The sequence below is a fragment of the Papio anubis genome, unplaced genomic scaffold, assembly GCF_008728515.1.
Source record: "Papio anubis isolate 15944 unplaced genomic scaffold, Panubis1.0 scaffold375, whole genome shotgun sequence".
Lineage (NCBI taxonomy): Eukaryota > Metazoa > Chordata > Mammalia > Primates > Cercopithecidae > Papio > Papio anubis.
The window spans coordinates 33,052-58,349 of record NW_022163902.1 but is presented as its reverse complement, the minus strand read 5'-3'; the positions used below and the strand labels follow the sequence as shown (position 1 = coordinate 58,349).

The window sequence follows — 25,298 nt, the reverse complement described above, 5'->3', positions numbered from 1 at the left end:
TCAGGAGATCAAGACCATCCTGGCTAACATGGTGAAATCCCGTCTCTACTAAAAATACAAAAAACTAGCCAGGTGAGGTGGCGGGCGCCTGTAGTCCCAGCTACTCGGGAGGCTGAGGCAGGAGAATGGTGTGAACCCGGGAGGCAGAGCTTGCAGTGAGCTGAGATCCGGCCACTGCACTCCAGCCTGGGTGACAGAGCGAGACTCCATCTCAAAAAAAAAAAAAAAAAAAAAAAGAAAAAAAAATAGAAAAGGGGCCAGGTGCTCAGTGAGCCAAGACTGCACCATTATACTCCAGCCCGGGTAATAAGAACAAAACTCCGTCTCAAAAAAACAAAAGAAAAGGGCCCAGCATGATGGCTCACAACTCTAATCCCAGCACTTTGGGAGACGTGAGGTCAGGAGTTCGAGATCAGCCTGGCCAACATGGCAAAACCTCGTCTCTATTTTTGTTGTTGTTGTTTTTTTTGAGACAGTCTTGCTCTGTGCCTGGGCTAGAAAGCAGTGGCGTGATCTCGGCTCACTGAAAGCTCCGCCTCCTGGGTTCACGCCATTCTCCTGCCTCAGCCTCCTGAGTAGCTGGGACTACAGGCGCCCACCACCACGCCTGGCTAATTTTTTGTATTTTTAGTAGAGATGGGGTTTCACCGTGTTAGCCAGGATGGTCTCGATCTCCTGACCTCTTAGATTTGCCCGCCTTGGCCTCCCAAAGTGCTGCGATTACAGGTGTGAGCCACTGCGCCCGGCCCTTATTATTTTTTTTTTTTTTTAAGATGGAGTCTTGCTCTGTCACCCAGGCTGGAGTGCAGTGGCACGATCTCAGCTCACTGCAACCTCCGCCTCCCAGGTTCAAGCAATTTTCTGCCTCAGCCTCATGGGTAGCTGGGATTACAGGTACTGGCCACCACGCCCAGCTAATTTTTTTTTTTTTTTTTTGAGACAGCGTCTTGCTCTGTCACCCAGGTTGGAGTGCAGTGGTGAGATCTCGGCTCACTGCAAGCTCTGCCTCCCGGGTTCACGCCACTCTCCTGCCTCAGCCTCCCGAGTAGCTGGGACCACAGATGCCCACCACCACACCCAGCTAATTTTTTTTTTTTTAGTAGAGATGGGGTTTCACCGTGTTAGCCAGGATGATCTCGATCTCCTGACCTCATGATCCACCCGCCTCAGCCTCCCAAAGTGCTGGGATTACAGGTGTGATCCTAAATTTTATATTTTTAATAGGGATGGGGTTTCACCATCTTGGCCAGGCTGGTCTTGAACTCCTGACCCCGTGGATCCACCCGCCTCAGCCTTCCAAAGTGCTGGGATTACAGGTGTGAGCCACCGCACCCAGCCACCTTGTCTCTATTAAAAATACAAAAATTAGCCAGGCGTGGTGGCACACATATGCAGTCCCAGCCACTTAGGAGGCTGAGGCAGGAAAATTGCTTGAACCTAGGAGGCAGAGGTTGCAGTGAGCTGAGATCGTGCTACTGCACTCCACCCTGGGCGATAGAGCAAGACTCCATCTCAAAAAAAAAAAAAAAAAAAAAGCCCTGGGATAGAGTAGGGTGAAAAGCTATGCTATGTCAATTCAGGACGTGATTAAGTACAGACCTTAAAAGTCTTTGCCCAAGAAAATAAACTTGTTCCTGAGGAGAATAACTTCTGACCAGTCTTAAAACCTAGCTGTAAAGAACAGCACTGTCTGTCAATATCAAGGAATATAAATCTTATTTGCTCACCTTAGCTGCTGTACAAGCTCCGGACAGCTCTGAAATCAAAGAAATTATGTTAAAACATTAAAACTACTTTAGCAACTTTGAAGATATCAAAAGTCTTTCTCTTTCTATAGCACATGTTTTACAGCAAAACCGTTAAAACTACAGATAGTCCTCATATTAAAATATTAAAAAGCACCTTCTTCCTACTTGGTGAACCATAGGATTAGGGTGAGAAATTTAAAGTCAAAGCATATGAAATAGTTTTTAAAGGAATCAACTTTCAGTAGCTTGTTTAAAACATTAAGAACTCTAATGCCATACATGGAATTCATATCAAATTGTCTGGTTACACACATTTTACATTCATCTCTATTACAGAATTTTTCAGATCATCTGTTCTTGATTATAATCTCTTTGAGGGTAGGAACCCTGAGTCATTTATTTCTGTATCCCCAGCACCTATTGTTCAATTGCGGCTCACGTTTGTTGATATGAAATGAAAAGGGTTCCCGCCGGGTGCAGTGGCTCACGCCTATAATCCCAACACTTTGAGAGGCTGAGGTGGGTGGATCACTTGAGGTCAGGAGCTAGAGAACAGCCTGGCCAACATAGAGAAACTCCATCTCTACTAAAAATACAAAAATTAGCCAGGCGTGGTGGCATACACCTATAATCCCAGCTACTTGGGAGGCTGAGGCAGGAGAATCACTTGAGTCCAGGAGGCGGAGATTACACTGAGCCGAGATCATGCCACTGCACTACAGCCTGGACAACAGAATGAGATTCTGCCTCAAAAAAAAAAAAAAAAAAAAAAAAAGACATAAAAGAAAAGAAAAGAAAAGAAGGAAGGAAGGAAGGAAGGAAGGAAGGAAGGAAGGAAGGAAGGAAGGAAGGAAGGAAGGAAGGAAAAGAAAAGGTTTCCTATGGTGTTTCCACTGGTCAAAGTCTTTGGATGATGTCAGAGATGGGATCCATGTTTTCTAAATTCCATTCTATAGCTGTTGATTTTGTAGCCCATCACATCATCTCTACAGTGGCTCATGAAAAAACCTAAACCCAAGCTATTTAAACCCCACCAATTAATTTTAAAATTAATGTCCCTACATAAACCCCACAGATTCCAGTGAAATATCAACAACACATACCACAGGATTCTCCCCATGGTGAGCCACTTTTACATCACAAAGCTGTCCTGCAGGATCTAACTGCACTTCCACATAGAACATATCTGACGTGATGTAACATTCAGTGCCACTGGCACTGAGATGAGAGCCCAGTCTAGCAGGAACAAATCAAAACAAAAATTAATAGAAGACACATAAATAAAGCCACCCAAAGTTAACACTAAGTTAAACGTTTCTGCCTACAGAAAGACTACTTACCCATTCTGTCTTGCTATGGACTCCAAACGATCAGTCATTGCTGGTAAAGATGTTACTATAAGAGGATGAAAAAAGGAAGTCACAAAGAATGCTCCAAATAACTTAAATGGTATTCTTTGAAGACAGAAAGATTAATCCTTCCAAAACCATAAATATATTGAGTAGTTCAAATGCTTGTAATGTGCATAAAGTTTATTGGTAAGGGTTAGCTGTGGCCTATGCAGTACTAAAGGTCAAAAAAAAAGATCTATTCGAAAAATTACTGGAGCTTTCTCCTCTCCTGTTTTCATTACTCCTTATGTGGGACGAGCTACCTTTAACTTAAGATACATTTATCTGCTAATGATAGAATAAGGAAGATTAACATTAAAACTAACATAAAAACAAATACTCAACATTAACAACACCATTAATCACAACAGTCAAAAGGTTAAAACAATCCAAGTGTCCACTAGCGGATGAATGGATAAACGAAATGTATATATGTAGAGAGGAGTATTTTTCAACCTTAAAAAAGGAAGAAATTCTAATAAATGCTTCAAAATAGATGAACCTTGAAGACATTATGTTAAGTGAAATAAGCCAGTCACAAAAGGACAAATATGGTATGATTCCACTTATATCAGGTATACAGAGTAGTCAAATTCATAAAGAAAGGAAGCAGAATGGTGGCTGCCAGGGACTGGGGGAAGGCGGGAATGAGACATTACAGAATGTAAGCTTGGGAAGATGAGTGAAGTTTTACAGATTGAGAGTGGTGATGTTTATACAATAAATGAATATACTTAATGCTACTGAACTATATACTTAGAAGCAGAGAAAATGGTAAATTTTACGTTATCTATATTTTACCACAATTAAAACAGAAAAAAAGGCCTGGTACGGTGGCTGACGCCTGTAATCCCAGCACTTTCAGAGGCCGAGGTGGGCGGATCACAAGGTCAGGGGTTCGACCAACATGGTGAAACCCTGTCTCTAATAAAAATACAAAAATTAGCTGGGCATGGTGGTGCACACCTGTAATCCCAGCTACTCAAGAGGCGGAGGCAAGAGAATCGCTTGAACCCAGGAGGCAGTGGTTGCAATGAGCAGAGATGGCGCCACTGCACTCCAGCCTGGGTGACACAGCGACTCTGTCTCAAAAAAAAAAAAAAAAAAGAAAAAAAAAAGATAAAGAAAATAACACTCAGTCTCTAGTAAAAATACAAAATTAGCCAGGCATGGTGGCATATGCCTGTAATCCCAGCTACTTGGGAGGCTGAGGCAGAAAAATCACTTGAACCCAGGAGGCAGAGGTTGTGGTGAGCCGAGATTCCACCATTGCACTCCTGAGACCAGGCAAAGTAGCTCACACCTCTAATCCCAACACTTCGGGAGGCCAAGGCAGGCAGATTACCTGAAGTCAGGAGTCCAAGACCACCCTGGCCAACATGGCAAAACCCCATCTCTACTAAAAATCCAGAAATTAGCCGAGCGTGGTAATGGGCACCTGTAATCCCAGTTACTTAAGAGGCTGAGGCAGAAGAATCACTTGAACCCAGGAAACGGAGGTTGTAGTGAGCAGAGATCACGCCACTGCACTCCAGCCTAGGCGACAGAGTGAGACACCGTCTCCAAAGAAGAAGGAAAAAAAAAAAAAAAACCTCAGCTGAATTAGGTTCATTTCCAGTGGATCAAAGTAAAATCTGTTTTTACTTTCATTATTCCCAAAAAATAGAATTAGTCATTATAAGCATGAATAATCAAGCTCATGACTTATATTTTACATTTATTTTTCCGGAAATTTGCTCCATAAACATCGTAAAAATCTTTTTAGAGTAAAATGTCCATCTTCTAGCCAGGCATGGTAGCTCATGCCTGTAATCCCAGCAATTTGGGAGGCCGAGGCAGGTGGATCACGAGGTCAGGAGATCGATACCATCCTGGCTAATGCGGTGAAACCCCATCTCTACTAAAAATACAAAAAATTAGCCAGGCATGGTGGGATGCACCTGTAGTCCCAGCTGCTTGGGAGGCTGAGCCAGGAGAATCACTTGAACCCAGGAAGTGGAGGTTGCAGGGAGCCAAGATTGTGCCACTGCACTCCAGCCTGGGAGACAGAGTGAGACTGTGTCTTAAAACAAACAAACAAAAAAAAAACGTCGCCAGGTGCAGTGGCTCACACCTGTGATCCCAGCACTTTGGGAGGCCAAGGCGGGTGAATCACCTGAGGTTGAGAGATCAAGACCAGCCTGACCAACATGAAAAACCCTGTCTCTACTAAAAATACAAAATTAGCCGGGCATGATGGCATATGCCCGTAATCCCAGCTACTTGGGAGGCCGAGGCAGAAGAATCACTTGAACCCAGGAGGCAGAGGTTGTCGTAAGCTGAGATTCCACCATTGCACTCCAGCCAGGGCAACAAGAGTGAAACTCTGTCTCAAAAAAAAAAAAAAAAAAAAGTCCATCTTCTTATCAAGATTAATCAGAAAAAAACGTGAAGAAAAAAAAAAACTTTGCCGGGTGTGGTGGCTCACGCCTGTAATCCCAGCACTTTGGGAGGCCGAGGCGGGTGGATCACGAGGTCAGGAGATCGAGACCATCCTGGCTAACACGGTGAAACCCCATCTCTACTAAAAAATAGAAAAAAATTAGCCGGGCGTGGTGGCGGGTGCCGGTAGTCCCAGCTACTCCAGAGGCTGAGGCACAAGAATCGCGTGAACCCAGGAGGCGGAGCTTGCAGTGAGCCAAGATTGTGCCACTGCACTCCAGCCTGGGCGACACAGCAAGACTCCGTCTAAAAAAAAAAAAAAACAGAAAAAAAAAACTTTTCCCAGGTATCTCTTTTTTTTTTTTTTTATTTGAGACAGAGTCTCGCCCTGTTGCCCGGGCTGGACTGCAATGGTGTGATTTTGGCTCATTGCAACCTCCGGCTCCCCAGTTCACACTATTCTCCTGCCTCAGCCTCCCAAGAAGCTGGGATTATAGGTGCCCACCACCACGCCCAGCTAATTTTGTATTTTTAGTAGAGACAGTATTTTTAGTAGATACTAAAAACGTGATTCTATACAGCTACTCAGGAGGCTGGGACTCCCGCCACCATGCCCGGCTAATTTTTGTATTTTTAGTGGAGATGGGGTTTCACCACGTTGGCCAAAGCTGATCTCAAACTCCTGACCTTGTGATCCGCCCGCCTCAGCCTCCCAAAGTGCTGGGATTACAGGAGTGAGCCACCACACCTGACCTCCCCAGGTATCTTATATTACCCTTCATCATTTATCTTTTAATCTCTATCATCCTCCAAAACAGGATCGAAAATAAATGTTTCAAACTATAGCAAAAAGCTCATTCCAACTCCATAAATGAATGCAAGAGCAATATCTAGTATATAAAGTAGACCTACCTCAATTTATACTTCAAGTCTAAGTATAAAATGGTCCTTCTTAAACTGGGGGTTTTGTGAAATCAGCATATTTCAAAAGCGTTTACAAACCTTTGAGAGCCTTCTGCAATGTCTCCAAACAGCTGACCAAATGTTGATGCCCTCCAGAACTCATCACAACCCTCTTCTCCTGTGTCAAGTGGGAAAATATTTGAGGTGAAAATTAACCAGGCCAACAGTGTTTTGGGTAAACATACACATTATCCTAGTAGTAATATTGCAGGACAGTCTATAGACTCAAAATAGGCTACAGACTTTGTAGACTATATAGAGTAACACTGATCTACAAGTGTTACTCTGTCCATCCATCCAAAGGAAGAAAAATCCATATACATGAGTGTAGAAAAAGGTATTCCTCAGCCAGGCACAGGCTCATGCCTGTAATTCTAGCACACTGGGAGGCCAAAGCTGAATAATCACTTGAGTCCAGGAGTTCGAGACCAGCCAAGGCGAGATAGAGAGATCCTGTTTCTATTTAGTTAAAAACAAAAAAGAAAAGGAAAAACATATTTCCACATCTAAAACAAGAAAACCTTTACAGAAATATTAGGAAGAATCAAAATGTAATAGATGAGATCTGCCTCCTGTGGAAGTGACTATATGCTAAGATATAAACAGTTAAATAAGATGGCTCAGGAGATTTGGTAGTGTACAAATTTAACAAGGTGATTTGCATGTAATCTGAGAAACACAACCAAATTTTAGGAAAATGAGATTGACTCTAAAAAATAGAACATGTAGGCTGGGTGCGGTGGCTCACGCCTGCAATCCTAGCACTTTGGGAGGCCAAGGCAGGTGGATCATGAGGTCATGAGGTCAAGAGATCGAGACCATCCTGGTCAACATGGTGAAACTCCGTCTCTACCAAAAATACAAAAATTATCCGGGTGTGGTGGCGCATGCCTGAAGTGCCAGCTACTCAAGAGGCTGAAGCAGGAGAATCGCTTGAACCTGGGAGGCAGAGGTTGCAGTGAGCTGAGATCGTGCCACTGCACTCCAGCCTGGCAACAGAGCGAGAATCTGTCTTGGGAAAAAAAAAAAAAAAAAAGAAACAGAAAAGACACAGAACATGCAGTCCAGAAAAGGGACTTCCAAAGAACAAAAAACTTAGTCCAGTTTTCCTAATGCTATCCAGTGAAGAAGTTTCCCTCTGAAAAACATTCCATTCCCTAAAAATGTGAACAATTTTCTGGTATAAGGATAGTTTTCCAGGCTTTTCCATGTTGCAAATAAATCTATCTCACTGCTCTAATTCTCCCTTACAAAACAAAGTAATTTATTAATAATCTGAAATCTCTTGATTCTTGACAGGAGAAGAGGTGCTCTGGTCAATGAATACCAGTATTATGAAAACTGGAAAACTAAACGTTTTGTTATAAATTAATAAATAAGCATATAGTATGTCAGTTGTTGAAAACTCTTTTTTTTGTTGTTTTATGAGATGGAGTCTCGCTCTGATGCCCAGGCTGGAGTGCAGTAGCGTGATCTCCGCTCACTGCAACCTCCACCTCCTGGGTTCAAGCAATTCTCCTGTCTCAGCCTCCCAAGTAGCTGGGACTACAGGCACCTGCCACCACAACTGGCTAATTTTGTCTTTTTAGTAGAGACAGGGTTTCACCTTGTTGGTCAGGCTGGTCTCGAACTCCTGACCTCAGGTGATTCACTCACCTCGGCCACCCAAAGTGCTGGGATTACACGTGTGAACCACCACGCCCGGCCACGAAAACTCTATAAAACCTTAACATACCCATAAAATTAGGTTTCTGAATCTGCAAAACTGACAAGTAGACATGGAAAGTCATGGTGACCAAACCAAGATAGTGGTACCCAAACAGAGGGCCTTAATAGCCACCTGGAATTCTTCTATCTCACAATGTCTCTCTAATGACAGTATCATTTACAGAACATATTTCAAGCTAGAATTTGGTTGCCTTAAGGAATAAAAATGACAACTTGGGCCAGGCGCAGTGGCTCACACCTGTAATCACAGCACTTTGAGAGGCTGAAGTGGGTGGATCACAAGGTCAGGAGTTCGAGACCAGCCTGGCTAACACGGTGAAACCCCACCTCCACTAAAAATACAAAAATTAGCTGGGCATGGTGGCGGGAGCCCCAGCCTCCTGAGTAGCTGTACAGAATCACTTGAACCCAGGAGACAGAGGATGCAGTGAGCCAAGATCCTGCCACTGCACTCCAGCCTGGGCGACAGACGGAGACTCCATCTTAAAAAAAAAAAAAAAAATTAATCCGCCAGGCATGGTGGCTCACACTATAATCATAACACTTTGGGAGGCCAAGGTGGGTGGATCACTTGAGCCCACAAGTTTGAGACCAGCCTGGGCCACATGGTAAAAACCTATTTCTGACTGGGAGCAGTGGCTGACGCCTGTAATCCCAACACTTTGAGAGGCCAAGACCAGCAGATTACGAGGTCAGGAGATCAAGACCATCCTGGCTAACACGCTGAAACTCTGTCTGTACTAAAAATACAAAAAATTAGCTGGGTGTGGCAGCGGGCACCTGTAGTTCCAGCTACTCAGGAGGCCGAGGCAGGAGAATGGTGTGAACCCAGGAGGCGGAACTTGTAGTGAGCCGAGATCACACCACTGCACTCCAGCCCGGGGGGACAGAGCAAGACTCAATCTCAAAAAAAAAAAAAAAGAAAAAAAAAACCTATTTCTACAAAAAATGTAAAAAACTAGCTGTACAGCCGGGCACAGTGGCGCACGTCTGTAATCCCAGGACTTTGGGAGGCCAAGGCAGGCAGATCACGAGGTCAGGAGATGGAGACCATCCTGGCCAACGTGGTGAAACCCCATCTCTACTAAAATACAAAAAATTAGCCAGGCATGGTGGCGTGCACCTCTAGTCCTAGCTACTTGGGAGGTTGAAGCAGGGGAATCACTAGAACCCGAGAGGCAGAGGTTGCGGTGAGCCGAGATCACACTATTGCACTCCAGACTGGCCACAGAGTGAGACTCCATCTCAAAGAAAAAAAAAACAAAAAAACTAGCCAGGCATGGTTACATGCACCTGTTGTCCCAGATACTGGGAGGCTGAGGTGGGAGAACCACCTAAGCCTGGGAAGTCAAAGCTACAGTGAGCCATGATCATGCCACTGCACTTGAGCCTAGATGACAAAGTAAGACCTGATCTCAAAAAAAAGAATGAATCAAAAACTCTTCTAGTACAGGCTGGGCAGACCTAATTAGAAAATCAAAAATCTGTAATGCTCCAAAATCCAAAACCTTTTTAGCATTCACAATGATGCCATCAAAGATTTCACACCTGACCTCATATAACAGGGTCATGGTCAAAACGCAGTCAAAACGGCTGGGCATGGTTGCTCACACCTGTAATCCCAGCACTTCGGGAGGCCAAGGCAGGTGGATCACCTGAGGTCAGGAGTTGAAGACCAGCCTGACCGACAAGGAAAAACCCCATCTCTACTAAAAACATAAAAATTAGCCAGGTGTGATGGCCCATGCCTGTAATCCCAGCTATTCAGGAGGCTGAGGCAGAAGAATCACTTGAACCTGGGAGGCAGAGGTTGTAGTGAGCCAAGATCGGTCCATTACACTCCAGCCTGGGCAACAAGAGTGAAACTCCGTCTCAAAATAAAAAAAGAAAAAATAAAAAAACTTTGTTTCATGCACAAAAGTATTAAATATATTATTAAATATATTGTATAGGCCGGGCGCGGTGGCTCAATCCTGTAATCCCAGCACTTTGGGAGGCCGAGACGGGCGGATCACGAGGTCAGGAGATCGAGACCATCCTGGCTAACACGGTGAAACCCCGTCTCTACTAAGAAATACAAAAAAACTAGCCGGGCGAGGTGGCGGGCGCCTGTAGTCCCAGCTACTCCGGAGGCTGAGGCAGGAGAATGGCGTAAACCCGGGAGGTGGAGCTTGCAGTGAGCTGAGATCTGGCCACTGCACTCCAGCCTGGGTGACAGAGCGAGACTCCGCCTCAAAATATATATATAAAATTACCTTCAGGCTATATCTATAAGGTGTTTATGAAACATAAATTCTGTGTTTAGACTTGGGTCCCATCCCCCAAGATATCTCACTATGTATTTGCAAATATTCCAAAATCTGAAACACTTCTGGGCCCAAGCATTTCAGATAAGGGATACTCAACCTGTAGTATAGATACAATAAGACTCCTAAAGTTGAAACCACCATGTATTCAGATGTTTTATGAAGATAGTATGAATACATTTACATGAGGAACTTAGCGTATTAAGAATAATTATCTACGCAAAACACTTTACCCACTTCACCACAATCCTTACCATGACTTGACGCACAAGCTTAATGGTTTCACTCCAAGGTCTATTTTGGTTAAATTTTGCATGGAGCCGTTCCAGGAGAGAACTCATCTTACTCAGCTTTTCCGACTCTGCGATTCAAATCAGAAAATGTCATCAGTAACTGTTCTATCAAGACTATCCACAGTTTTCCTTGCAAAATAAATTCCCACACTTCATCTCAGTAAGAATTCAGTTAAAATATTTTCCAAAATCATTTTACTTCAAAATATCCAAAGAAGACATTTTTAATGGCAAGATGACACACAAATTATAGGTCTGATGTAAGGAATACCATACAGGCCGGGCGCGGTGGCTCAAGCCTGTAATCCCAGCACTTTGGGAGGCCGAGACGGGCGGATCACGAGGTCAGGAGATCGAGACCATCCTGGCTAACACAGTGAAACCCCGTCTCTACTAAAAAATACAAAAAACTAGCCGGGCGCGGTGGCAGGCGCCTGTAGTCCCAGCTACTCGGGAGGCTGAGGCAGGAGAATGGCGGGAACCCGGGAGGCGGAGCTTGCAGTGAGCTGAGATCCGGCCACTGCACTCCAGCCTGGGCGACAGAGCAAGACTCCGTCTCTAAAAAAAAAAAAAAAAAAAAAAGGAATACCATACAGCTGGACTGTTTTCTATCCAAACTTTTTTTTTTTTTGAGACGAAGTTTCACTCTTGATGCACAGGCTGGAATGCAATGGCGCGATCTCGGCTCACTGCAACCTCCACCTCCTCCCAGGTTCAAGCAGTACTCCTGCCTCAGCCTCCCAAGTAGCTGGGATTACAGGCACGCACCACTACACCAAGCTAATTTTGTATTTTTAGTAGAGATGGGGTTTTACCACATTGGTCAGGCTGGTCTCGAACTCCCGACCTCAGGTGATCCGTCCACTCGGCCTCCCAAACTGCTGGGATTACAGGTGTGAGCCACCACACCCGACCTCAAGCACTAGTAAAAGTGCTGGGGAGGCCAGACACTGTGGCTCACACCTGTAATCCTCGCTAGCACTTTGGGAGGCCAACATGGGAGAATACTTAAGCTGGGGAGTTCAACTACAGCTTGGGCAACATAACAAGATCTCGTCACTACTTTAAAAAAAAAAAAAAAATTGTCAGGCCAAGCACAGTGGCTCACACCTGTAACCCCAGCATTTTAAAAAGCCGAAGCAAGCAGATTACCTAAGTCAAGAGCTTGAGACCACCGTGGTCAACATGGTGAAACCCTATCTCTACCTTTTTTTTTTTTTTGAAATGGAGTTTTGCTCTGTCACCTAGGCTGGAGTACAGTGGTGCAATCTTGGCTCACTGCAACCTCCGCCTCCCGAGTTCAAGCAATTCCCCTGCCTCAGCCTCCCTAGTAGCTGGAATTACAGGCATGTACCACCACACCCAGCTAATTTTTGTATTTTTAGTACAGACGGGGTTTCACCATGTTGGCCAAGCTGCTCTCGAACTCCTGACCTCAGATGATCCACCCACCTCAGCCTACCAAAGTGCTGGGATTACAGGCCTGAGACACCACACCCGGCCAAACCCTGTCTCTACTGAAAATACAAAATTAGCCTGGTATGGTGGTGCATGCCTGTAATCCCAGCTACTTGGGAGGCTAAGGCAGGAGAATAGCTTGAATCCAGAAGGCAAAGGCTGCAGTGAGCCGAGATCACACTATTGCACTCCAGCATTAGCAAGAGCAAAACTCTGTCTCAAAAAAAAAGAAAAAGAAAAAAATTAGCCAAGCCTCCTGGCATGTGCCTATAGTCAGTTCCCAGCTACTCTGGAGGCTGAGGCAGAAGGATCACCTTAGCCTGGGAGGTCGAAGCTTCAGAGATGGGCCTTGATCACACCACTTACTCCATCCTGAGCAACAGATGGAGACATTGTGTCAAAAAGAAGTTATTGAACTGGGTTAGAGAGGAAAATTTTTTTAAAAAATAAAAAGAATAAATGAAATTGCTAAAAAGACAGCAGTGAACAAACTAGACAAAAACTCCTACTTCACAAAGTTTCCATTTTTACCCTTCTCCCCTTGCACCTGAGAAGTACATTTTTTCTTTTTTTTTTTTTTTTAAGACAGAGCATCACTCTGCAGCCCCGGCTTAAGTGCATTGGCACAATCAAGGTCTACTGTAGCCTCGACCTCCCATGCTCCAGGATCAAGTGATCCTCCCAGCTCAGCCTTCAGAGTAGCTGGGGCTATAGCTAATTTTTCCTTGAAACAGGGTCTCGCTCTGTCGCCCAGGTTGGAGTGCAGTGGCACAATTCTGGCTCACTGGAGCCTTGACCTACAGGATTCAGGTAATCCTCCCACCTCAGCCTCCCAAGTAGCTGGGACTACTGGCTTGTGCCACCATGCCTAGTTAATTTTTATATTTGTTGTAGAGACAGGCTTTTGCCAGGTTGTCCAGGCTGGTCTCCAACTTGTGAGCTCAAGTGATCTGCCTGCTTCGGTCTCCCAAAGTGCTGGGACTACATCCTTGACTCACTACCTGGCCCTAATTTTTTATTTTTTATTTTATTTATTTATTTATTTTTAATTAATTTATTTATATTTTTGAGATGGAGTTTTGCTCTCATTGCCCAGACTGGAGTCCAGTGGCACCACCTTGGCTCACTGCAACCTCCACCTCCTGGGTTTGAGTGATTCTCCTGCCTCAGTCTCCCAAGTAGCTGGGATTGCAGGCATGCCACCATGCCTGGCTAATTTTGTATTTTTAGTAGAGACAGGGTTTCACCATGTTGGTCAGGCTGGTCTTGAACTCCTGACCTCAGGTGATCTGCCACCTTGGTCTCCCAAAGTGCTGGGATTACAGGAGTGAGCCACCACGCCCAGCCAATTTTTTTTTTTTTTTTTTTTTTTTTTTTTGAGAGGAAGTTTCCCTCTTGTTGCCCAGGCAGGAGTGCAATGGCACAATCTTGGCTCACCACAACCTCCACCTCCTGGGTTCAAGTGATCCTCCCACCTCAGCCTCCCAAGTAGCTGGGATTACAGACATACGCCACCACAGCCAGCTAATTTTGTGTTTTTAGTAGAGCCAGGGTTTCTCCATGTTGGTCAGGCTGGTCTCAATCTCCCGACCTCAGGTGATCCACCCGCCTCGACTTCCCAAAGTGCTGGGATTACAGGCGTGAGCCACGGCGCCCGGCAATTTTTCATTTTTTTGTAGAGGCAGGGCTCACTATGTTGCCCAGGCAGGTCTCGAACTCCTGGGCTCAAGGGATCCTCCAGCCTCAGCCTCCCAAAGCGCTGGGATTACAGATGTGAGTCACTGCTCCCGCGGGGCCTCACCTTTCGACCTCTCCTCCAAAACACACTCCTTGTTTTTCTTGAGAAACCTGCTGATAAATATCTGCACTTCGATGCTCCAACATTTTTTGAGCGACTATTACGTTCCAGAAACTATATAAAAATGAATCAGGCAAGGACCCTAATCTGCAAAGCTCGGAGTAAACTGGAGATAAACAAACAATAACACAGCTCACTGTATCAACAGAACTATGCCCAAAATGCCAAGGAAGCATCTAAGCCGGAGTGTGGAACTTTAGAAAATCTTAGTAAAGTTCCCCAGGAAAGTTGTTTTTCTGCAGTTATTAGTTCGGTCAATAAAAGAATGAAATTCAGCACAGTTTAAAAATACACAACAGTACAGGATCTGAACACTTGACATTGTAGGGAGCCGCTGGCTGCTAATAAATACAAGGAATTAATCATTTCATTCATGCCAAAATAGTCTCCAGTACGTTTACACACAGCCCTAAATTTATTCAGGCGTCTCTTCTGGAAGGAGATGTAAGCTGGTTTTGTATTCACTAGCCCCGTCTCGCACCACTTTAGGCCAAAAGTGCCCTAGTCGAGCATGAAATCTTCACAGAAGTTGAGAGTCCCCATCACCCCAAAGTCGAAGCTCTATAGTCATCAAGGAGGGTATAGTGACAATCTAAAACTCATACACATTCCCTCTCCCGGACTCTGTGCCCCTCAAGTGGCCCCCATGGGACATCTGCAAGAACCTTCTCTCACAAACTGGCTCCCCCAGTTGTGTCCCGCCCCCTCCTTTCCCCCTCAGTCACTTACCCTCGGTTTCCCCCTGAGCTTTCATCCTGAAGGCGGGGAGAGACTGGATCTGCCACAAAAGGATAAGCCCTTCCCCACCACTAACGGGGGAAACAAGTTGGCTCGGGATCCCAGGACGCAGGGCACCAGCAGTCCCTACTCTTCGCGGGAAGGATCAGTCTGAAGTCCCCGGCGGCAAGAAGAGAAGGGTGCTGGAGGCCGCCGCCATCTTCCCCAACGGAACTTCCCAAAATTCGCGAGATAAACCGTGGTCCTGCCAGAAAGAGGAAAAGGACAGGGCATCGAAATCTCGCGAATATTGGTCGATGCGTGGGCCTCGCGAGATTTCTTTCAGCCCTGTCTTCTTTGATCTGAGTTGTCTCAGGCCTCAAGCCGCTGTATGTTAAACCTGCCGGCAGGTAGCTTTCAGCTCCCCTTCGGAAACCGGCATTTTTTTGTTTATTTTATTTTAGCAGTTAACTCGCAAATTAACTGATTAATTAACATGTCCCTGTACTTAAAGACTGGCTTTTCTTTTTTTTTTTTTTTTTTTTGACACGGAGCCTTGCTCTTGTCGCCCAGACCGGAGTGCAATGGCACGATCTCGGCTCACTGCAACCTCCGTCTCCCGGGTTCAAGCGATTCTCCTGCCTCAGCCTCCCTAGTAGCTGGGATTACAGGCACCCGCCACCACGCCCGGCTAATTTTTGTATTTTTAGTAGAGACGGGGTTTCGCCTTGGCTAGTCACCCGGCCAAGACTAGCATTTCAAAGGGTATCGGTATCAGAAATGTCTTATGAAAAATAAGTTTAACCTGAGATACTAGATGCAGTAATTACATCCTAAGAAAGACAGTGGCGCGGCCGGGCGCGGTGGGTCACGCCTGTAATCCCAGCACTTTGGGAGGCCGAGGCAGGCGGATCACGAGGTCAGGAGATCGAGACCATCCTGGCTAACACGGTGAAACCCCGTCTCTACCAAAAATACAAAAAAATTAGCCGGGCGTGGTGGCAGGTGCCTGTAGTCCCAGCTACTCGGGAGGCTGAGGCAGGAGAATGGCGTGAACCCGGGAGGCGGAGCTTGCAGTGAGCGGAGATCGTGACACTGAACTCCAGCCTAGGCGACAGAGCGAGACTCCGTCTCAAAAAAAAAAAAAAAGATAGTGGCGCATTGTAACATGATGTTCAAAGCGAGACTAGCACAGTTCATTCCCCTTTTCTCATTTTTTTCGTTTCAAAACTATTTCTGGCTGGCCGCAGTGGCTCACGCCTGTAATCCCCACACTTTGGGAGGCCGAGGCAGGTGGATCATCTGAGGTCAGGAGTTTGAGACCAGCCTGGCTAACATGGTGAATCTCCGTCTCTACGAAAAATACAAAAATTAGCCCGGTGGTGCGCTCCTGTAATCCCAGCTATTCAGGAGGCTGAGGCAGGAGGATCACTTGAACCCATGAAGCGTAAATTGCAGTGAGCAGAGATCGTGTCACTGCACTCTAGCCTGGGTGACAGAGTGAGACTCTGTCTCAAAAAAAAAAAGAAAAAACTGTATAATTTGCTATCCTCAAACTAAGTGTTCTTCACTTAGTAAGCATCTGTGGAGTCCTAATGTGTGTATATTTGGAGCTGGTAATACAAACATGAAAACACGACCAGGCACAGAGCTACTCAGGAGGCTGAAGCAGGAGAATCGCTTAAATCCCGGAGGCAGAGGTTGCAGTGAGCCGAGATCATGCTACTGCACTCCAGCCTGAGTGGTAGAGCAAGACGCTGTCTCAGACAAATAAACAACCATAAAAACACAACCCTAGCCTTTGATAGGCTAATCTTATTTAGAGTTCTGAAAATATGATTGGTCACTGTAATCACAGGGGCTCAAATTTTTTTCATTAATTATTATGCCCTAAGTACCACTGCCAGATACCCAACTACACTTTCTCATGGAAACTCTTTATACAAATAAAAAATAAATGTCTGTACTAAGTGTTGCTAGTACATTTTTAACTTTATGAAGCTTATAAATAAGCTTTACTAACTTCTGGTTACACAATTGAATGAGAAGTTATTTGTCATCTGAAAATGCAGATGAAACACACCATTGGAAATGTTCTACTCTAGAAGATAACAGAGCAATGTCCTTTGGGAGGCTGAGGCAGGCACTTGAGGTCAGGAGGTCGAGACCAGCCTGGCCAAAATGGTGCAACCCCATCTCTACTAAAAATACAAAAAATTAGCCCAGTGTGGTGACACATGCCTGTAATCCCAGCTACTGGGGAGGCTGAGGCAGGAGAATCGCTTCAATCCGGGAGGTGGAGGTTGCAGTGAGCCAAGATCGTGCCATTGCACTTCAGTCTGGACAACAAGAGCAAGACTCTGTCTCAAAAAAAAAAAAGCAATGTCATTAAACAAGAAAAGTATTCAAGGTACATATAGGAACAGTATTTATATATGGCAAAATGGGTACAGTGGGCAAATCGTAAGTGACTAAGCTTTGAAGGAAAATCCAAAGGACTCTTTTTTTTTTTTTTTTTTTTGGTGACAGAGTCTCGCTCTGTCATCTGGGCTGGAGTGCAGTGGCATAATCTCAGCTCACTGCAACCCCTGCCTCCCAGGTTCAAGCAATTCTGCCTCAGCCTCCCAAGTAGCTGAGACTACAGGTGTACACCGCTACACCTGGCTAATTTTTTTGTATTTTAGTAGAGACAGAGTTTCACCATGTTGCCCAGGCTGGTCTCGAACTCCTGAGCTCAGGCAATCCACCCACGCCGGCCTCCCCAAGTGTTAGGATTACAGGCATGAGCCACCGTGTCCGGCCCAAAGGACTCTTTAAATCTAAAATCTAAACTAACAAATTGGTTTGTGGGGAAAAAGAGCTATTGAAACTTTAGTTAAATGTCTCTTCTTGTGCACAGCATAAACAGAAACTTTCTGACTTGTTTTAGTACATTTACAGGCAAAGTATTGCCACCGCCTGACTGATCACTTGGGGTTCACAGAGTTGCCCTGACTCTCTGCCCTTGAAGGTTATGCAAATAAAGCAAATGGAGCAGTCCTGGAATTTCTGAGTTCAAAGTTTTTCTGTAGAATTAAGCAACCCTTATTTTACAAAAGCACTATTCTCACCAGTTATTGGATCAATACCTGCAGTTTACAGTAGATATTGTATTTAAAAATTTAGATACAGGACGGGCGCGGTGGCTCAAGCCTGTAATCCCAGCACTTTGGGAGGCCGAGACGGGCGGATCACGAGGTCAGGAGATCGAGACCATCCTGGCTAACACCGTGAAACCCCGTCTCTACTAAAAATACAAAAAACTAGCCGGGCGAGGTGGCGGGCGCCTGTAGTCCCAGCTACTCAGGGAGGCTGAGGCAGGAGAATCAGTAAGCCAGGGAGGCTGAGCTTTGCAGTGAGCTGAGATCCGACCCTGCACTCCAGCACGGGCTACCGAGCAAGACTCATACTCAAAAAAATTTAGATACAGATTTTTCTGGTGCGGAATTTTACTATTCACCAAAAAGAGAATACCATGTTAGGGAGATTATAAGAAGAAAAGAAAGGAAAGAAAGGGATGAATACCCACCTTACCACCCGCCGCAGAAAACAAATGCATCAGGAGAACAGATCATGGATCAGATCGAAGATCATCAATCACTTCGATCACTCAAAATCATGGTCAGGAAGAATCATAATCGATCAGGGCCTAGAGATCAGGCCATCCAGCCGGTGACAGAAGCGAGAGACTCCGTCTCAAAAAGAAAAGAAAGAAAAAGGGAAGGAGGGAGGGTTAGAGAAAGAAAGAAAGAGAGAGAGAAAGAAAGAAAAAGAAATGAAAAGAAAGAGGAGAAGTGCATTCAATGAAAGTACTAGTTTAGGATGTAGAAATGAAAAGGGTGTTCGACTGGGCATACCCGCAAAGTATAAACATGGTCAAATCAATTCCTTATGGGTCCTGGGTTGCTTCTAAACCAGATGTCGATGTCTTTAGGTAGGGGCGCGGTGGCTCCGCCCTAATCCAGTCCTTTGGGAGGCTGAGGTGGGTGAATCGCAGGTCCAGGAGTTTGAGACCAGCCAGCCAACGAAGCAGCCTGTCTCTGCAATACAAAATACAAAATAATACAAAAAATACCCACAGGTAGCTTGGTGGCCCGGTGGCTCAGGCCTGTAATCAGCACTTTAGGGAGGCCGGCGGAGTGGATCAGGGTCAGGAGGTCGAGACCATCCCACAGCTAACATGGTGAAGCCAAATCACTACTAAAAATACAAAAAACTAGCCGGGCGTGGTGGCGGGCGCCTGTAGTCCCAGCTACTCGGAGGCTGAGGCAGGAGAATCACTTGAACCCAGGAGACCGAGGTTGCAGTGAGCCAAGATCGCGCCACTGCACCCCAGCCTGGGCGACACAGCGAGACTCTGTCTCAAAAAAAAAAAAAAAAAAAATAGCTAGGCATAGGGGTGTGCGCCTGTAATCCCAGCTACTTGGAAGGCTGAGGCAGGAGAATTGCTTGAACCCAGGAGGTGGAGGTTGCAGTTAGCCAAGATCCTGCCACTGCACTCCAGCCTAGGCCACAGATTGAAACTGTCTTAATAATCATCATAATAATAATAGGCCCGGTGCAGTGGCTCACGCCTGTAATCATGCCACTGCACTCCAGCCTGGGCAACAGAGGGAGACTTCGTCTCAAAAAAATAAATAAAAATAATAATAATAACGTAATTTCATTAGTTTATTCAATTGAAATTTATTGACGGGATTAAGAGTTCCATGAAAAATTTTAAAGTGCTATAGAAATACAAGATATTGTAAGTGCAAAGTTTCAGTGATAAAGCTTCATTCATTCATTCCTTTGTGGTCTCTAATTGACTTCAAGAGGCAGTAACAGAGAATTTTAAAAGTTTTGGCCAGGCGCAGTGGCTCACGCCTGTAATACCAGCACTTTGGGAGGCCAAGGAGAGCAGATCATGAGGTCAGGAGATCGAGACTATCCTGGCCAACACAGTGAAACCCTGTCTCTACTACAAATAGAAACAATTAGCTGGGCATAGTGGCGGGCGCCTGTAATCCCAGCCATTCGGGAGGCTGAGGCAGGAGAATGGTGTGAACCTGGGAGACAGAGCTTGCAGTGAGCCAAGATCGCGCCACTGCACTCCAACCTGGGTGACAGAGCGAGACTCCATCTCAAAAAAAAGAAAAAGAAAAGAAAAGAAAAGAAAAAAAGAAAAGTTTCTGCTGGTGTTTAATCTGGATAATCAATTTAATTCTTCCATATTTTGACATATCACCATGCCTTCTGTCGTCTTCACTTTTCCATTCCACTGTGGGTACATTGTGTGTTTTTTTTTTTTTTTTTGAGGTGGGGTCTTGCTTTGTCGCCCAGGCTGGAGTGCAGTGGCACCATCTTGGCTCACTGCAAGCTCCGCCTCCTGGGTTCATGCCATTCTCCTGCCTCAGCCTCCGAGTAGCTGGGACTACAGGCATGCACCACCACGCCCGGCTAATTTTTTGTATTTTTAGTAGAGACAGGGCTTCACCGTGTTAGCCAGGTTGGTGTCGATCTCCTGACCTCATGATCCGCCCGCCTCGGCCTCCCAAAGTGCTGGGATTACAGGCGTGAGCCACCGCGCCCAGCTGTGGGTACATTGTGAGTTAAAAACTTGGTCTTGGCTGGGTGCGGTGGCTCGCACTTGTAATCCCAGCACTTTGGGAGTCTGAGGCAGAGGGATCACGAGGTCAGGAGTTCAAACCAGCCTGGCCAAGATGGTGAAACCACGTCTCTACTAAAAATTTTAAAAAATCAGCTGAGCGGGCCGGGCGCGGTGGCTCAAGCCTGTAATCCCAGCACTTTGGGAGGCCGAGACGGGCGGATCACGAGGTCACAAGATCAAGACCATCCTAGCTAACATGGTGAAACCCCGTCTCTACTAAAAAAATACAAAAAACTAGCCGGGCGAGGTGGCGGGCGCCTGTAGTCCCAGCTACTCGGGAGGCTGAGGCAGGAGAATGGCGTGAACCCAGGAGGCGGAGCTTGCAGTGAGCTGAGATCTGGCCACTGCACTCCAGCTCGGGCCACAGAGCAAGACTCCGTCTCAAAACAAACAAACAAAAAAAAACAATTACAATTCGCCCAGCTCCCAGAGGCTGAGGGACTGACCACCTGTTCCACCAGCCATAACTACAGCTTTCACTGGACGAGAGGCTGATCTCAGCAACTTTCTCCAGATAAGACCATGGACTGGCTCTGGCCAGTTTACAGCGATTGTGCACTTGCATGCCCTCATTTTCTGAAAAGTCCTTTTGACGAATAGGGCCTAACTGTAATATATTTAAATGTCAAGTCTCCACCCCAAAGTAAACATGAGTCAAATGGTACATGCATGTTTGTTCGATATGCATGTGTCGAACTACCTTCATGAATATTCATAGCCCCTCCTGCAATCTGCTGAATATGTATGTTTAGCCAACCCATTCAGCATCAAGCTCCTACCCCAACCCCTCCTCCTATCTGTCTCTGGTCTTGGCTGGAGGCACGCTTCCTAGCCTGTGGGATGACCACCTTGCAGGCTGTAACCTCCTCTAAAGGAGTCTCCTCTCCTTTCCCAAATTTATAAATCGTGACTTTTTTCAAGTTAACGTATCACAGTACCAAATCACAGGTGTAATTCTCCTACTTGTGTTCACATCTGATTGACATCTTCCCCAACACACACAGGGCCACTCACTTTAATAAGGGCATAGGAGCAGGGATCTATTCGTTGAATAAAGAAAGGGAATGAATGAATGAATCAATGAATCAATGAATGAAGGCACTGAATCAAGACTCAGCTGTTTGCCAGACAGGCTCCAGTCCAAGCATCGGGAGTACTTGACCGGCTGAAGAAAGTGCTCTTCCTCTCAGAGCTGATGAACCTGAACGTTTCAGTCATTTTCCTGCTGAAGTGCCCAGTCTACTTGAAATCTTTAAAAATTGGCGTGTTTGGGCCGGGCGCGGTGGCTCACGCCTGTAATCCCAGCACTTTGGGAGGCCGAGGTGGTCAGACCACCTGAGGCCAGGAGTTCAAGACCAGCCTGACCAACATGGAGAAATACCGTCTCTACTAAAAATACAAAATTAGCCAGGCGTGGTGGCACGTGCCTAGAATCCCAGCTACTCGGGAGGCTGAGGCAGGAGAATTGCTTAAACCTGGTAGGCGGAGGTTGCAGTGAGCCAAGATCGCACCATTGCACTCAGCCTGGGCAACAAGAGTGAAACTCCATCTCCAGGAAAAAAAAAAAAAAAAAAAAATTGGCATGTTTGGCTGGGCATAGTGGCTTATGCCTGTAATCTCATGACACTTTGAGAGGCCGAGGCAGGAGGATCACTGGAGCCCAGGAGTTGGAGACCAGACTGGGCAACACAAGGAGACCCCCATCTCTTAAAAAAAATTGTTTAAAAAATAGCCAGAGGTAGGCCGGGCGCAGTGGCTCATGCCTGTAATCTCAGCACTTTGGGAGGCCAAGGTGGGAGAATCATGAGGTCAGGAGATCAAGACCATCCTGCCTAACATGGTGAAACCCTGTCTCTACTAAAAATACAAAAAATTAGCTGTGCGTAGTTGTGGGCACCTGTAGTCCCAGCTACTTGGGAGGCTGAGGCAGAAGAATGGCATGAACCCAGGAGGTGCAGCTTGCAGTGAGCCAAGATTGCGCCACTGCACTCCAGGCTGGGCAACAGAGCGAGATGCTGTCTCAAAAAAAACAAAAAAAGCCGGAGGTGGTGCATGCACCTGTAATCCCAGCTACCGGGGATGGAGGTGGGAGTGGGGAATCACTTGAGCCCAGGAGATCAAGGCTGCAGTGAACCGTGGTTGTGCCACTGCACTCCACCCTGGGAGACAGAGTGAGACCCTGTCTCAAAAAACAAATAAACAATAAAAACTGGCGTGTTTGTGTCATCTAAATTGACAAATCATCATCATGATTATTGTCACCACAACCATTTGTTGCGAACTTATCAGGTGCCAGGTGCTGGGCTTTTGAGATGAGCCTGTGACATTGTGACATGCTTTACCAACATTTGTCATTATTTGTCTTTTTTTTTTCTTTCTTGAGACAGTGTCTTGCTCTGTCACCCAGGCTGGAGTGCAATGGCACGATCTCAGCTCACTGCAACCTCTGCCTCCTGGATTCAAACGATTCTCCTGCCTTAACCTCCCAAGTAGCTGGGACTACAGGCATGTGCCACCACGCCTGGCTAATTTTTTTTGTATTTTTAGTAGAGACACGGTTTTGGCACGTCGGCCAGACTGGTCTCGAACTCCTGACCTCAGGTGATCCATCCGCCTCAGCCTCCCAAAGTGCTGGGATGACAGGCGTAAGCTGCTGCGTCCAGCTGAAAGTCACTTTGAAACAACCAATCCACTTTTTGTTCTATTTCTGCTTTTGTCGGCCTCCGCTATCACACCAACCTCCTCTGTTCAGCTCATCGGGACACTCATTCTATTGCCCAATTCTAGAATAATAAATAAAAGCCCATTCAGCCTAGGTGCTGTGGCTGAGATCATGCCACTGCACTCCAGCCTGGGCGACAGAGCAAGACTCAGAGAAGAAAGAAAAGAGAAGAGAAAGAAGAGAAGAGAGGAGGGGAGGGGAGGGGAGGGGAGGGGAGGGGGGAAGAGGGGAGGGGAGGGGAGGAAAGAGAGAAAGAGAAAGAAAGAAGGGAGGGAGGGAGGGAAAGAGAGAGAGGAGAGAGAGAGAGAAAGAGAAAGAAAGAGAGAGGGAAAGAGAGAGAAAGAGAGAGAGAGGGAAAGAGAGAGAAAGAGAGAGGGAAAGAGAAAGAGAAAGAGTCAGTTACGATATTTAAACTGATCGGTTGTAATTCTGTCAGCCTTTAGACATGGATTTTTCGAAGCTGTGACCGGAAGTCAAGTCCCCTCGGCAGAGTGACAGAGCTCTTTGTTCTCTTCCCCTGCCTCTTCCCCCAGAGCAAAAACCCACGCGCCACGGCACCCAAACTGGGGGAGGGACCTACTTTTCCTAAGTCACACCCTGCTCTATAAGTGGGTACCAGGGGGTGGCAGCCACTGATATTCTCAGCTGGTCTCGCCCCGCCTGGTGTGAAAAAGCCTCCATCCTATGAGCTAGCTGGAGTTGGGCCAGCAGGGCCCAAAGCGCTCTCAACCTGCGGCACCTGGAGAAGAGCGTCCATGCTGCAGGTGGGCCTTGTGAGAAAGTTCTCTCTGCTGCACCTGCTTGCGATAGAGATTCTGCAACACAGGGATGGGCAGGGAGGGGTGGGGTGCTGCGTAAAAAAAGGCCAGCAGCCTTCCCCTCCCACAGCGAAATGAAGAGCCAGACTAGGGGCTGGGAGAAGAGCCCGTCTTTTTGACCACATCTGCCTAGACTATAACACCCCAGGTAAAACTTCCACGACACAGAGCTGGGGGTCAGGGGGAGAAATGGTGTTTTTCTTTCTTTTTTTTTTTTTTTTTTTTTTTTTTTTTTGAGATGGAGTCTGGCTCTGGCCCAGGCTGGAGTGCAGTGGCGGATCTCAGCTCACTGCAAGCTCCGCCTCCCAGGTTCCGCGCCATTCTCCTGCCTCTTGGCCTCGAGTGCTTCAGGACTGGCGCCCGCCACCTAGCCAGCTAGTTTATTTTTGTATTTTTTTTTAGTGACGGGGTTTCACGTGTTAGCCAGGATGGTCTCGATCTCCACGACCTCGTGATCAGCCGTCTACGGCCTCCCCAAGTGCCAGGATTACAGGCTTTGAGCCACAGCCCGGCGGAAATGGTGTTTTTCTTTATTTTTTTATTTTTATTTTTTTTTTTTTTTTTTTATTTTTTTTTGAGGCAGTCTCCCTCTGTCACCAGGCTGGAGTGCGCGGTGGCGGGATCTCAGCTCACTGCAAGCTCCGCCTCCCGAGTTCCTTCATTCTCCTGGCTCAGCCTCGGTAGCTGGGACTACAGAAGCTGGCCACCTCGCCCGGCTAGTTTTTAATGCGTTTAGCAGTAGAGAGGCGGGGTTTCACCGTGTTAGCCAGGATGGTCTCGATCTCCTGACCTTGTGATCCGCCCGTCTCGGCCTCCCAAAGTGCTGGGATTACAGGCTTGAGCCACCGCGCCCGGCCGAAATGGTGTTTTTCTAACACCAAGTATTTGTTACTTTCACACCAATGATCTGATACCAGCTGGGTGTCCAACATGTGAGAGTAAGTAAAATTTAAAAGCTGGCCGGGTGCAGTGGATCATGCCTGTAATCCCAGCACTCTGGGAGGCCAAGGCGGGCAGATCACTTGAGGTCAGGAGTTTGAGACCACCCTGGGCAACATGATGAAACTCCATCTCCACCAAAAAAATTTTAAAAATTAGCCAGGTATGGTGGTGCATGTGTGTAGTCCCCAGCTACTTGGGAGGCTGAGGCAGGAGAATCGCTTGAACCCAGGAGGCAGAGGTTACG

General features: G+C 46.4%; 1 protein-coding gene across 3 annotated transcripts in view; it reads right to left on the bottom strand.

Annotated features, from left to right (window-relative positions):
- Positions 1-15,154, bottom strand: part of LOC101005351 (mediator of RNA polymerase II transcription subunit 1) — a 38,778-nt gene extending 23,624 nt beyond the window's left edge. Inside the window, exons 1-6 of one of the 3 annotated variants that reach the window (XM_031662072.1) lie at positions 14,896-15,154; positions 10,812-10,918; positions 6,563-6,641; positions 3,089-3,143; positions 2,852-2,984; positions 1,728-1,756 (exon numbers count right to left, since the gene is read on the bottom strand). In XM_031662072.1, the coding sequence (XP_031517932.1) occupies positions 1,728-1,756; positions 2,852-2,984; positions 3,089-3,143; positions 6,563-6,641; positions 10,812-10,918; positions 14,896-14,920 (428 nt within the window). In that variant the 5' untranslated portion in view covers positions 14,921-15,154. Of the gene's footprint in view, positions 1-1,727; positions 1,757-2,851; positions 2,985-3,088; positions 3,144-6,562; positions 6,642-10,811; positions 10,920-14,895 lie in introns of those variants that run through there. The other 2 variants (XM_031662074.1, XM_031662073.1) reach the window with 2 other exon arrangements.
- Positions 15,155-25,298: the final 10,144 nt, after the last annotated feature.